General features: G+C 43.1%; 1 protein-coding gene across 3 annotated transcripts in view; it reads left to right on the plus strand.

The window, feature by feature from the left end:
* The first annotated feature begins 1,716 nt into the window (after positions 1 to 1,716).
* Positions 1,717 to 14,791, plus strand: part of sash1a (SAM and SH3 domain containing 1a) — a 187,155-nt gene continuing 174,080 nt past the window's right edge. For 2 of the 3 annotated variants that reach the window (XM_051960855.1, XM_051960856.1), the window contains exon 1: positions 1,717 to 3,163. In XM_051960855.1, the coding sequence (XP_051816815.1) occupies positions 2,663 to 3,163 (501 nt within the window). In that variant the 5' untranslated portion in view covers positions 1,717 to 2,662. The remainder of the gene's footprint in view (positions 3,164 to 14,791) is intronic. The other variant, XM_051960858.1, reaches the window with a different exon arrangement.

Raw genomic sequence — 14,791 nt, forward strand, 5'->3', positions numbered from 1 at the left:
TAGGTCTTTTAGAAATATAACAAAATCTGCAGGCTCAAAATATACATACAGCACAGCTAATATTTGGTAAGAGCTTTTGGTAGCTGGTCACAAGCTTCAGGTTGCATCTTTGACCATTTATCTTGATAGAATTAGTACATTTCAACTAAATCTGTTGGCTTTCAACACAGACCCGTTTCTTTCATCACAGTTTATCGTTGTGTTTAAATTAGAAAACTTTGGCGAAGTCATTTTAAAACCTTAACCTTAAGGACTGCATATGCAGTAATCTTAAAAAGTGCCATCAATTCACCAGAAAGCCACATTCAATCAAACACACGTGCACCTGCTCTGCATTATGCAGCTACAAATACTTGGCCTGAGCGAATGCGATTCAGGGCATGTGACCAGCTCTCATGAATCGCTTCACAAACACATCTCTATATTTCCATACAGCTTGAGACGCTTGCTGAGAGTTGCCACCCTTGTCTGTCTCAGAGCCCTCTGGTCGTTCACCACGGCCCAGGAGCAGCAGAGTGGAAACACGCAATTCTGGCACTGCCACTCCGAATTCATTCACCGTGGAGCGCACCAGTCTCCCCTATCCATCTGTCACTTTACTCCATAATCCCCTGCTCCTGTAACCCATCTAATGACACATATTTGGCCCCAACAATGGGGAGAGTTGGAGGAAACTAAGAGGATTGTGTTTAGAGTCAATGTTAAAGGTTAATACGAGCTTGTGTTAAAGGTCCCTATAATCTGACACATTAGAGACAATTATCTTTGTCTGCATATTATCGTGTTATTACAAATATTAAATATAGAGGGCCTAATTTCCATTGGAAGCTGTAGAATGCATTTTTATGGTCTCGTATATCAGCTGTGCGCGACAAACAAGACCAAGCTCCACTGTATCACATGAACACCCTGCTCTCGTTTAGCCCCCCATTGCTCATGTCGGTTAAGCCCACTTTACCATGAGCGTTTGGTGAGTTGTGAGGGATGAGGTACATCTGAGCAATTACACTGACAGCAACAGACAGGTAAATCACAGCAAACGTCAACTCGCTCAAACTCTGATTGGATTGGGAGAATGATAATGGATTGACACTGGCGCACACCTCCGTCGCTGACATTCTGACATGCATTTTTGGCATATTACGTGATGGTGCCCCCCCAATCCCCTCCGAAATCCCCCAAAAGAAGCCTGTTTGATATGCTTCCCCTGCTCCTCTCTGACTGGTGTGTTGTTCTTCAGCTCTGCCGCGTTCATAATGGGGCTGAGGCAAATCACTTCCAGCTTAGAGCCCAGATAGTGATTGTATAAAACTGACCCCTAACAAGCTGTCAGTTCACATTTGATAAAGCATACATCAGCGCCGGCCAGCTTGGCATCCACTTGGGCAGAGCAGACAGGTCTTTTCATGCACACTCCTGTGTGTCTCCCCGCCCAGCTCCCCCCATCTCTCTCTGTTTTCCTACATTGTTTAGACTTTGTTGTCTCAGACTAATAGTGACGGCATCCAGTGGTGCAAGCAATCTGATACAGACAGTTGGATTCCACTGCAGTGCTGTACAGCTTACAAGGATATATGTTCTCATCGATAAAGGATCGAGATGGATGAAGTGGTACCTCTGTTATTTTTTTTCCTATACATCAGCTTCAGTGCTGGTAAAACCTTCAGTTCCCCAGTCACCACATAGAGGGAGCTCATGCGCGCTGGGAAACCAAAAGCGTGGAAATGCTGAATGAGTGAGAGTGTGTGTATGAGCAAGAGAGAGAGAGGTGGACGAAATCACATCGTAGGGAGTAATAATGTCACACAAACCAGCAGCAAAGCGCCGTGCGGCAGGTTTGACAGACGCGTTTTCGTTGCGGCACCAACTTTGGACAAGTCGGTGGGAACCTGGTGACCCACTGAATGCCCCGCGGCTGCGCGACAAGTTAGGAGCGAGAGAGGGGGTGGAGAGAGAGAGAAAAAAGGACTCGTATCACTATTTTTAAATGGGTACAGTGAGATTTTGGGGGGGCGTGGACGGCAGAGAAGAAGCAGCAGCAGCAGCAGCGAGCATGTTGGCGCTTGGCTGCAGTTCCAGTGTAGTGATGTGCCGGCTGGAGGAACTGGACTACGCGTAGACTGTGGACGCTGGGGTTGCCGTGAATCATTCGGACTTTCTTCATTTTGAAGCTTTGTTTGGATTTATGTCTTGTTGCGCTGCCGTTTTTTGGCCACGCAGAGGACTCGAGGGTAGGAGCTGTTAAACGCGTTCCGTGCGTAACGGAGAGAATCTGGTCGAGCAGCTGTTTGAATGACAGTAGTTTTGTGATCCATACCTGGTTAAGAAAGCCTAATTATTTAAAGTGGCTGCACATGGTAAGTCACCATCTCAAGTGGAACTCGAGGAGTGTTGATTTCTGAATACTGACAGGTGTTGCAGCCATTTGGACTGGGTTAACTGTGATTGAAAACACCTGAGACTCATAAGGTTGGGTATGCTAACCAAACCTTTGGTATGGATGATCCACAGATTTAATCCAGTTATTTTTACGCACCAAACCCTCGAAGGAAACGCACATTGTAACTGGCAAACCCTATAATGCGTTTCAAACGCCGGATGGGAAAGTAACAGTCACTTTTCTTATTCCTGAGTTGTAGCCGATTAGGCAGCAGCCAAAAAAATGACAAGCAACGGACCTGTCATCGTCTACGAGTGGCTGAAGACCCTCCAGCTCTCCCAGTATGTCGAGGCGTTCGTGGATAATGGATACGACGATCTGGAGGTTTGCAAACAAATCGGAGACCCCGACTTGGATGCCATCGGCGTCTACATCCCTCACCACCGGCAGAGGATCCACGACGCGGTGAGGAGGCTGAAGGAGGAAGCCAAAGAGACGGCCAGCGGACTCTACTTCACCCTTGAGCCAATGCCACCCGCAGCAGAGATTTACAGCGGGCACATGGTGGAGTACGAGTCCAAACTGCGGGGCTCCAAGTCCTGGACCGAACCCAACAGCGACCGGGTTGGGCGTAACGGTGGGTACATGGGCGCGCAGAGGAACCTGACGCTGGGCAACAGGAGGGAGCTGGTGATTTACCCCAAGCTGAAGCTGAAGATCATGATCAGGGATAAACTCATCAGAGATGGCATCAACCTGGCCAAGCTGCCCTACTCTAATAAGGTAAGAGGGACCACCTGGTTCATGGCACAAACATGGTAACCAACGCACCCATCACCTGTCAAGAGACATGCATGACAACCAGTGGATGAAAACACATCATGGACCCCCCCCCCATCATACTGCAAAATCATCCCATTTATCAAGTAATTCAATGATGGCCACTTAAAACCTTTCAAAGTAACTCATTTTTGAGCATTCTGCTATAAGGTAAGAAACACAAGATTTGAGAAATTGCTCAGAGGATGCTTCCAAAACAATATCCAAGCCAATCTTTCATAATCTTGCTTTTTCTTAGACTAAATGTAGATTGAATGATTCACGAAGGTGTCTGTTTTTGTTGTGTGTCAGATGTGGTTCTATGGCACAAAAAGGTGCTGCCACGTGCTCTGCATCATCCATCATTCGGATGAAAAGCCCGCTGTCAGTCAGCTGGAGCGCATCTTGTGTTTAAAAAAAAAAAAAAAAAAAAAGTGACATTTCACTGATCTGCTCAACATCAAATAAGCAGCCGAGTCACAGGTAAATGCAGGTATGACACCTAAAAATTTTCTGGACCGCTGCACTTTGCTCAGGAGTGAGTGGTGGCTGTCACGGTGAATGATGGGGAGTAAAGTTGCAGCAGATCGATAAGCAGAAAGCGGAGAGGAGATCCTGAAGAGCTTTCAGTCTGTCTGCCATTTCGCCGTGGGGGGAAGAAAAAGATTTAGGCTGTGATTATTAATCCACCCTGACCTCACCTGTCCACCGGCTTGCCTCAGCATTCAGTGTGGGTGGATCAGCCGGACCCCACAGGCCTGTAAGAGCCCCGGCTCTTTGCTGTGATGAATGGGCATGGGCTGTCGATTTGCTGGGGCAGTAAATGAACAGCACCCAGCTGGGCAGGCTGTCGCACTCCTGCGAGGAGCCGGACTGAGAGGGCCTCTTGATTTCACGGGACTGATAGTGACCTTTCTTCAGAAGTGTTTGAATCATATGCCTTACCAGCTGAGAGGGCTCCACTGAGTTACTGCTGTTTGCATACATGGGGGGCTTTTGATTGGAGTGTCTGCAGGCTGCTGAGGAGGCAGCAGTCTTGTCCTCTTTACTTTTTCCTGGGGCGCTTACGTGCACTTTTGTACTGCAATAACTAAAAGCCAAACCTGACGCTGCATGTGCATCTTTTAGTAATAACAGTCTAGAGCTGGCTTGTTAGCTGGTCAACAAAATGGACAAACCCAGTCCTTATTTATTACAGTTGCACATGCTACTGCTGGGCTCCTGAATTATTAATTTTTGCAGAACTCAAGAACACAGATTTGGAGCTTGTTGATGAGTCCTTTTCAACAATTGCGTGTGCCTAGGGAGCGACAGGAGACACGAGTGTCCTGAGTAATTAAGTGTGCTCTGAAAGCGTATGGATTTGTAGTAAGGGCTTTGCATCTTGCACCAAATAACCTCTGTATTTTCTAAAATCCTGCTTGTGGCCTTCGATGTGTTTGCATATTTATGCGTGGCTGTGTTAGTCATGGCTTCTCGGTGTTACTTGCAATATCAGCTTAAACAGATCCTGAAGGTACAGAGTCAGTGCTGTGATGAAAATGTTCATGACCATACCTACATTATTAATGAATTCCAGTATCATTAGCTTTCTAAACTTTGAAAGCAATTGCAGCCATGTTTTTTTTTTTTAATGCTTGCTTTGTCCGTATATTTTTGCCACTTTGGATAACTGAGAATCCCACAGAGATTTGGGATTTGGGAGGATTAACTGTCAGAGCGGGGCTGAAACAAAGTGTTGGTTCCAGAGGGTTAAACTATCTTTCCCTTTTGAAAGCTGTGTTTATTTACAGCCAGAGCTTTGGCATTGGAGCTTTGGCGAGGAATGAGCAGGTCAAGGTCTTTCTGTCTCCCTCACTCTCTTTCTGTGTGTGAGTGACCCTGTAGTTTTGAATTGGCTCCAGCCCAGTGCTTTTCTCCCCAGGAGCAGTGAGAGGAGTGTGGGAGATGGAGCTGTGACCAGCTGATGGAGTCTGACTAACTGGCCTGTGATTGGTCTGCACATATCTCCCCTTTCTCTCTTGCCCTTGAGACGAGATGTCACCCCCAGTAGAGACCAGCAAGACAGACTCGGGGCAATTACAGGACACACAATGTCAGTCTCAAGGGATCATCATTGTACAGCACAACCAAGATCTCCATCCACATTTACACTGTGTTCTGTGCTGTCGATTCACATCCCTGAGCTATGGCCTCTGTTCGTCTTTGTGCCAATGACTTTGTCTCCATTGTTTGTCATTAAGTAAAACCATAGGCAATATAAACACTAAGATTCATAAATCCTCTCTGGTGTGTGCTAAATGTCTTCTTGTGAGACAACCCATTATCAAATAATTCACTGAAAGGGCTCTGCTGGGTAGAATAAATACCCATGATCCTTATCAAGGCCTCAGAGACTCCTTGTCTGAGAGAGAGAGAGAGGGAGAGAGAAAGAGAGTATTATTTCTTATAAACAAACACTTGCCATGGGTTGCACATTTCCAGATCTCTCATCAGGGAACAATAAAAGCAGAGAAGATGATGCTGTCGGTTTGCTAGTTGTTGAATACACTGGAGTCATGGAGTTAATGCCATATTCTTTTTTGGGGGGGTTGAAACAACCTCATAAATTTCTGAAATAATAAGAGTAAATGCGTTTCTGACAAACTCGGATGATCTGCCTTTTTCTGTATTTGTCAAGTGTAGAGTTAATGTCTGCTTTGATTTGCTGCCACAGAGAGGAAATACGCAGTAAATGATGTCCTTTTCTTTGATGCATATAAGGACATTTGGAGGCTTTATTGTAGATTTTTTTTCAACTTTAAAAGTCCCATCTGCTCAAAAATGAGTTTTGATCAGTGATCGATGTTTAAGCTTTGGTTTAATAATAGAAAACTGTTTTAGTATACAGTTTCTATGGGCTATGAGTTTAAGACATGTTCATGCAAACAAGATTTATGAGGTTAAAACTGCTTTGGAAGCCAATCAAGGTTCAGTAGAAACAAATGAATCACTATCAGATTTTTTTTTTTTTTTTTTGGAAAAAGAAACTGTTTAACACAGATTGTTATTCAAATGAGAGCATTTTTATATATCTTTGAACTTGCCCAGAGGGAATCTGTAAGGAGTCTGTGTGTGGTCTGTCTGCTACCTGGCTGCAAGACACATTTTCCCCTGTTCAAACTGATGAACAGTGATTGTTCTGTTATCATGTTCAACTCTATTTTCCCTGCTGTTTCCTATTGCTTTTTCTTCTCTGTTGATCTCAAAGGATATCACAGAAACATCTCTTTTACTTTGAAACTCTTTAAATCTGCTCCAGTACCCAAACTGGATGTGTTCTCATCCCAGTCTCATCCAGGGACTGAGGCAAGAGACACAGTCAGTCCGTCATAATAGCGCCTCATTGTTAGCGCTGTGTGTCAGGAGGAAGTAGAAGCTAAATACTGGGAGATTCTCCATTGTTTGTATGGAAGCTGATGGAGCCACATGTCCTTTCACTAGTGGTCTGTTTTGCATTCCCAATTTCCGTCCATTGAAACAGGCTGTGGAGGCAAGTGTCCAGCATTGTGCTGATGGGTGGGTGATGAAATCCTGGGTATCATGCAGAAAGAGAGAGAGAGGATTGTAAATAGATGGGCACATTGTTTTGGAAGGCCGGGGAAGGCTTGGTGGGTGTTTTGGGAAGGGACAAATTGTTAAGTTGTGGGGGAAAGTTTGGTCTTAGAGGCCTTTCTCTGACCCCACGGAGCAGCTGATCAAATGAAGTGGGGTGACAATTGTAAGAGGCCTGCAGCTTAATTGGCCTGAAGAATGTAAGAAATGCAGTGGAGGTGTTGTCTGTCAGGAGGGGGAAGCAGCACAAAGAAAGAGAGCTTTTAAATGACTGTGTTCTTAACTTCCCCTTGCGAAAAACAGGAAGTTTAACACCTTACATGCCAAACACTCACCTCACTTCCAGTTTCACGCTTTTTATCTTGATTAATATCCAAACAACCCATTAGAAAATTAGTATTTTTGTTTAAGATGGACCCTCTGATGGTTGTTTGAAGGCCCTCAGGCTGCACTAAACAGCTGCCAGCTACCAGCTGAGAAAAATAATTCTAGCAAATCAAAGTCGTCGAGGCTCTTTCCACTGCAGCACTGCCAATACATATACATTCCAGCTGCCAACTACTGTGAAGCTCAGGTAAAAGCAGAAACTGAATGAACACAGATGTCCATTCAAGCTTCTGCATTATGTTTGCACTTGAGCCTGTTCTGTTTTCCACTCCATATGCATGTGATGTTCCTGGTATGGGAAAATGACAAATATATGCACTCAAAGCCATTATTCCAACTTATTATCTGGCAGTTTTTCACCCAAAACAAAGAGCTTTTTTATATCCATTGCCTATGAAGCCCTCCATTTAGCCTATGGTGAATGTCCTCATCTTTTCTCATTGCTATAGAGCTGGCATTTCGCCATGAGGAAGGAGAAAGCCTTTCACAACAGCCTCTGAGTTTTCCATGGCTTCTGCTGAAAGCAATGTTTGCTTAGTTTTCATTAAAGGCTCCTTAAAGGCATAATCAACCAAGGACTCACAGAGGGGAAGTCATAAAGAAGTCGAGGGCCACTAGTGCTATTGTCCTGAGAAGACGGAGAAAGTCAATTAACAAAGTGGGCTGCTGTTTACGTTATAGAAAAGCAGGGTTATATGGGGCACTTTAAAAGGATGGATCCCATTCCCATCAGATGGAAAAAGAAGTCACATCCACCAACACAGTGGCTCTTTCTTACAGCCCATATTTAGGGCCTTTTAACCATCTTTATGCATAAATTGCTGCATTTAGCTCTTCAGAAAGCAGCTGAGGATTAATTGCTGTCACATTGACCTTATGACCCCACTGCTTTAGGTCCTGCTGGACCACAACACAAAGCTGTCAGGTCGATTTCACTCCAGACGATGAAATGGCCTCCACACCCTTATGATTCTCAGTGGGTGCTGGATCTAGCGATGTCATGTCTATCTTACATTTCGCATAGCAAGTGACTCGGTGATCGCTTTCCCATTTGCAGAATTCATGTGAGATTTTTGCACTTCTTTGTTCCCGTTCGGCCAAGAACAATACCTGCAAAAGTAGTTGTATCCAGTGTTTCCACGAATGCCGTGACTGCAAAGAGATATGTGTTCACTGGATGAACTTCCACATTTTCTTCTGTGAGTCAGAGAGTTTGTGTGTGTCCCTCTGTCAGAAAGACTGAACCACCCATCTCCAGGGATCATGTATGAATGTGGGAAAGCAACATTTACGCTACATGTGCAGCTGGCCTCCTTATTTCAGCAGAAAGGAGTGAGAGGGGCTTGTTCCTACTGTGCCGTTTCTCACATGATCAACGAACTTCTAAGCTACTTTTATTCCCCGGCCGCGTGAACTCTCTTTGAAATGTGACATTTCACAGAGCCCAGATTTACCAATCAACAAAACTGTGCAGAGTATTCTCTCGGTTCGTTTACAAGGGTTGTCAGACATGATAATCTCAACATTTAGACATTTTAGTTCCTGTTGAAGACTTGTCTTTCTGCTCCCTCCAATCTCCTGAGATGTATTGCATTTGACTTGTGTATCTCTTAAAGCTATGGAGTCATGGTAACCGCTTTAAATAAAGCAGGCAAGGCAGTCATCAGAGCCATTTCATTTTCCACAGTGTGCCGGGGAACAGGTCCTGATGACACACATTCATGACAGATACATTATCTGAGCTATTCTCGTCCACGGTTTCAGCAGCTTCCAGACAGCCTGTCTACTTGACGTACTGTATTTACAGTATTTGCATCAGGGAAGACTTCACACTGCATCTTCAGTACCAAAGTATGCATGCTGTCTTTACTGAGTCGGTTTCTTTCTGTCGATAGTTGGGGCAATATATAATTTAGTTACTTTTGAAATCCATAGGATGTATCTTGCAAACATTTTCTTAAAAGTAGAAAAAAGTAATGTTCTTTATGATCATGTCTTTGCAGATTCCATAGTTATTTATTATGGAAACAATCACTTATTAATAAAAAATGACTGGATATCACTAAAATGTCAACTAAATAACTGTCCAAATATAATAACAACCACCTTCTAATTAGCTAAACAATAATAAAATGAGCTTATTCAAAAATGATAATCATGACAGAAATTTCTTTTTTGGCAATATGTCAAATTTCATATGGAAAATAACACATTGTATGTGTATCCGAGAAATTACTTTCAACTACGTTACCCATTAGAGAAACACCTCTCAGTGAAGTGTGTTAATTCTAGATCACATGACCTGCTCCACATGATGTCATTTCCTCCTGAAGAAGACTGGCAAGATTCCAAGGCTTTTTTACTTATTTAATATAAAGTAGTGTGCAAGTCAAATGTGGATTTATTGCATGTCAACAGGTTTAATACAACAGCTTCATGAATAACTTTCAATTTTACTCAGTTGTGTGTGTATATATAATATTTAGAAGAATCTTTCTGTAAAAATGCCATGTGGTGTTTGGTGATAGGCGGCCATGTTGATTTTAGGCCTGAAAACAGCAAAAATGTCAACTATAACATCAACCATGTTACAAAAAGTCCCACAATAATATATTGACCCAGTTAGTTGTTGGTGTGTATACGCACATGCATTGCAGCCACCATTGTATCTTTAGTTTGTGTCACAGAAACCTAGTCAAATATGGATTGAGAGAACTAGTTTTGATTTCTGTGCTAAGTTATGTTCGACATGTGGAAAAAAAATCCCTCTTTTGAATTTAAGCCTCTAAACACCCAGCTACACTTAACAGCTCAGCGCACAGCAGGCAGATCCGTCGTCAGCAACAGCAAACAGAAGAAACTAGATGTTCAGTTGCTGCTGTAAACATGTTTGTTTTTTACACTTTTCTTCACCACCTCTCTCTCTCTCTGTGTCTGCATAAACAGCAGCTTGCTTTTATCCTGAAAACTGTGTGGGAGCATGAAGAAATCCTATCGCAACAGCAGCCTCCTCTCCGGTTGCAGTATTTCTGTGCGGTATTGACCCCACAGTGAAAAATGAAGATATCAAGTGCCCCTACAGGATGGCAAGAAAGATGACAAGAGAGCAGGCCCGAGCATCTGTCTGTGTCAGGATCCAGATTGCAAACACACTTTGCAAATCAACACATCCACACATGTTTTCTCTCCCTCTACATCGCCTGTCTTGCGCAAACACTCGCAGTGATTACTCTGGAGGGGATCATCAAATTTCCTCATAAAAAGTGTCAGATTTTTGCTGGAAATATACAACCGTACACCGTTGCATACTGTTATAGATGCTGCGTGCAAGCTGTCACCCACCTCAAGGATTGGTGTTATCCTCGGTGGTTGTGTGTGACCTGTAGTGGAAGAAAGCTAATTACGTCTGGCTCTCACGCATTAAAGCAGGAAGTCACTCACTAAAGGAGCTTTGTTAAAGTTGTCATGGAGACCAGCAGAGTGGTATTTAAACATCACACCTTATGTATTTTTTTTTTTCGGCTGTAATCTCACTTTGGCAATGTTTTGCTGTCTTAAATTCAAACATGGGGGTTCGGATTATTGCATAATAATTCTATCAGCTGGATGATAGATTTAAATAGTGCTCAAGCTTTTGATGAAGCAGCTCTCCTGCTGTGTTGGTTCTGCCAATCATAGCTCATACTTAAGGGTATGCATTTTGAGCAAGAATCATTTACCGGGTTTTGCAAAAGTTCTGTTGCCCTCTGTTTCATGATCTTTGGAGACGTTTACATGTCTGAGTGAAAAATTCCATTAAACAAACTGACAGTTCTGCCTTGTAGGCAGGTGTCATTAATACAAATTTGTTCGCCGGTGAAGTTGTATCAAGGTGGAAGTCAAAAGAGTTGAGATATCTGCTCTCCTTCGTGCTGGCCACAATAAGTCTGACAGAGCCAAACAGCTGAACATCAGCCAGATGACCGTCCACAGAGTCGTGGAGAGGCTCAAGAATGGTGAAGACCTGAAAGATCAACCACAATCAGGCAGACTTTGAGTTGTCAAGCGTTCGGTGGTGAGAAAGGCCTTTCAAAGCAATCCGACGCTCAAAATGACTGAGTTCGCAAAGAACAACCACAAAACCCTGCCGTGAGTGATAAACATCACAAAGAAGGGAGACTGTCTTCCAGCGGGATGGTGCACCAGCCCACACTGCCAAGGTTGTGCAAGAGTGGTTAGGGTCCAACTTGAGTTTCTGGCCGAAGGACATATGGCCGCCGCAGTCACCTGACCTCAACCCCCTCCGCTACAGCGTGTGGGCGCACGTTGAGGGTAAGGCCTGCAAGGTCCGGCACAGTAGTGTCGAGGAGCTCAAGACTTCCATCAACCGTGTCTGGGCAGGAATGAAGAAGGACTATGTCTGCAAGGTGTGCACAGCCTTCAGATCTCGTCTGGAGCGTGTGATTGCAGCCAAGGGTGGCCACATTTCTGATTATTATCATCATTAACACATATATTGAAATATTTGGAAAATAAAGAATTATCTTATTGCACCAAAAAATCTTTGTGTTCATTTTCGTGAATGTCTCAATAAGTCTAACAGAACTCTTGCAAAGCCCGGTAAATCATGAAAAAGCCATTTACTAACTTTTAACCCTATAGAGCCCAGTGTAGCCTGGTGCTACAATTGCATATTCATTTTTGATTGGTGGTAGATTTGAAACCAGATAAGATGGACTGATCATTCTTTTTGCAGCTTTTTTTACATTTACAAATCTGAGCGATACAGCTTTGCAGTTTTTGTATTTTGACATATATGTGAAAACAACAAAAATAGCTTTTTTTTTGGTTTATTGCACTTTTAAACAATTTATTGTAGTAGTTATGTCAATACATCTTTTTAAAACTTGGGATTTAAGGGTTATATTGATGTAAAGCAAATAAAAATACTCCAGAAATTGCACTAAACCATGTAAGAATGTAAGAATATGTCCTGGCGGTCTTGACCAATGGTAGATCTTAATGGGCTACATTCAATCATGCATATAATTGAAGATCATTTTAATAATAATCTGACCTCTTTGTTGTTGTTTTTTTTCCTATTGGATCCTCAGGTTTCATTGAAACTGCTTGTTTTATTGAACCAGCAGTTCATTAACACAAACGTTATCAGGTTATAAAATGAAAAAAAGTCTCCCTTTCTGAGAAACTAAAAGATGTGTAGCATTTCAGTCTGCTAAATGACTAGCAGGTAATGATTAGCTCCACATAATGTTAAGATTTCAATTAATTATTAATCGGCTAATCTGGTAAAGTGTCAAAAAGTGCTGAAATAATTAATCTCGACCTCCTGGAGTAAGAGGTGATGATTTTTAATGTCGATTAAGTCTTTAAAAGTGATGCAATCAACACTTTTTTTGTACTAAGTGATCATATCATGGAATGTTTAACTAATCTTTCCAATACTGGTAATCTGCTTTTGTGTGAGTGAGAGATGTGAAAAAAATAGAAAGTTGTAAGCTCCTTTACATGAGCAGCAGCTCCTCTAAGAAAAAAAATATGTCAAAGGACGATCTAGTCATTTTTCTCAAACCCCGGCTTCCGCATGTTGCCCCAACTGGATGAAATAATCCTCTTTCCTATGAAGATGCTGTTAAGAATGAGCAATGACAGTGTTGCCTGCAAAGCACGGGGCTCAGACATGCTCCATAAATCAGAATGATGAGGGCGGAGACGTACGCCAGTTTGCTAGTGTTCCTGATGTTGAGGGCAACTTAGTGGAGGATTTTCTTTAGGCAGCGAAACACTGTTTTTTTTTAGGGGAGGGTTGAAGCTCCCTTACCTGCAACAGAGCTTAATTGTCCCACATGTAGCGACAGTTTGGCTCATGTCGGCCCATATTATCTTGGACTGTGTTTAAGGGATGTAATGTCGGGGTGTAGAGAGATGAGTGAGGCATGATAGCAGAGTGTTAGAGAGACAGACAGGAGAGTGTGTATAATTACTTTGTCTGAAGCTGCTGCCAGATAGGTGTATGGAACCGACTCTCAACCCCCCCACCAGCACCTCTTTATCCCTAATTGGTCCATTTCCAAGGCATGAGGGCAGGGCTACGCTGAAAGCTTTGATCACGGAGACCACACCAGTGTCGATATGTCCCTACCTGAGTGCTTTTGTAGTGGCTGTGCCTGGCAGGGGATTAAGCCATACTAAAAACCACAGTGTGTCTGTCTGTCCGTCGATCTTGCTCTGGCTTCCCTGCAGCTCTACATACCTGAATCTGAACTCTAATTACCTGGCAGTTAGTACATTCCTCAAACACACCCACGCAAACACATTCACACACATTTGCTGTGTTGCACAAAGCACCCCCGGCATTTCATTGGTATACTTATGTCTTGCGCGTTTTTTTGCCGCCTTTAATAACGGGAACATTTATTTGGTTTCAGCGCATTCCAACACAAATATTAATCTGAGTGGTGTCTGTGTGTGTTCTGGTTCTGTGCCTGTATACTTATGAAACTATGGGTGCTGCAGGAGTTTTGTCTCCACTACTAACACTAATTGCTGTTAACATGTGCTTAGTAAGCAGAAAAGCATGTGGAAGCAAAGGATACTCGCAGAAAAGTGTGAGTTCATCTAAGATAATGGATCGTGCATGCCTCGCAGCACATATAGTCATTGGTGTACATGAGATTTACAGATTTACATGTGCAGTATGACAAAATTTAAGTGAAAAGAGCAAAGTTTTCTTCCCTGTTGCACTGAAGGTTCAGCGGACTCCAGCAGTTCTGTCCAAAATCATGGGACGCTGCCAGCCAGTCAAGCTTGCCATTAGTGGATCAATCTAGACACGCTCAGTATGGAAGGCTAGAGTTCATCACACTAATTGCTGCTTTTGACCTATGTACATGTTGGAGTTAATAGTTCTATTCATTAAATTAATCACTTGCTTCACTTGCTTCATGCAGGGGTGAAGAGATTCCATTGTACCCGCTGAGGTTGTCCCAAAATCCTCTTTTTTTTTTTTTTTTAGGCTTCAAATCTGAATCTCACATCATTAAACCTTCACTAGGGGATTGGATTTCTGTGGCTTCTGTAGAGAGGAGTCTGGTCAAGTTGTTTGGTTTTACTTTGCAACACATTATTCAGTTTACCCTTTCTACTTTGGCCTGAAGTGCACAGACAGAGTGAACTCGAGACGGAGTTATTTATACTGTAAAAACTGAGAATTTGTGTGAAACAACTTCCCATTCTGGAGCGCATCCACTTCACTGCAAGCAGGTTTGAAGCCACAAATTAATCACGAAAATAGACACTGACCTGAGAAGCCTTGCTAATTAGGACTGTTACTGGGTTTTTGTGCTTGCATGAGAACAAAGCTTTTAAGATACTAATACCTTTTTATGACTTGGCTGGATTTGTAGCCAGCTAAGGCCATGTCTGAGATGCGTAGCTTCATCTGCTGTGGGTCGACCACAAAACCACAATTTTCATGTCAGCAGATCTTTCAACCAGCACTGTGCCAAACCAGCCCCTGTTTACTTTAATGGCCCTTGAGGATTCTTCCTGAAGGAAAGTTTCTCAGACAAATCTGGAAATGCATCCCAATGGTCTCTTTGTTTTTTTAAA

This window comes from Acanthochromis polyacanthus, chromosome 16 (genome assembly GCF_021347895.1).
Source record: "Acanthochromis polyacanthus isolate Apoly-LR-REF ecotype Palm Island chromosome 16, KAUST_Apoly_ChrSc, whole genome shotgun sequence".
NCBI lineage: Eukaryota > Metazoa > Chordata > Actinopteri > Pomacentridae > Acanthochromis > Acanthochromis polyacanthus.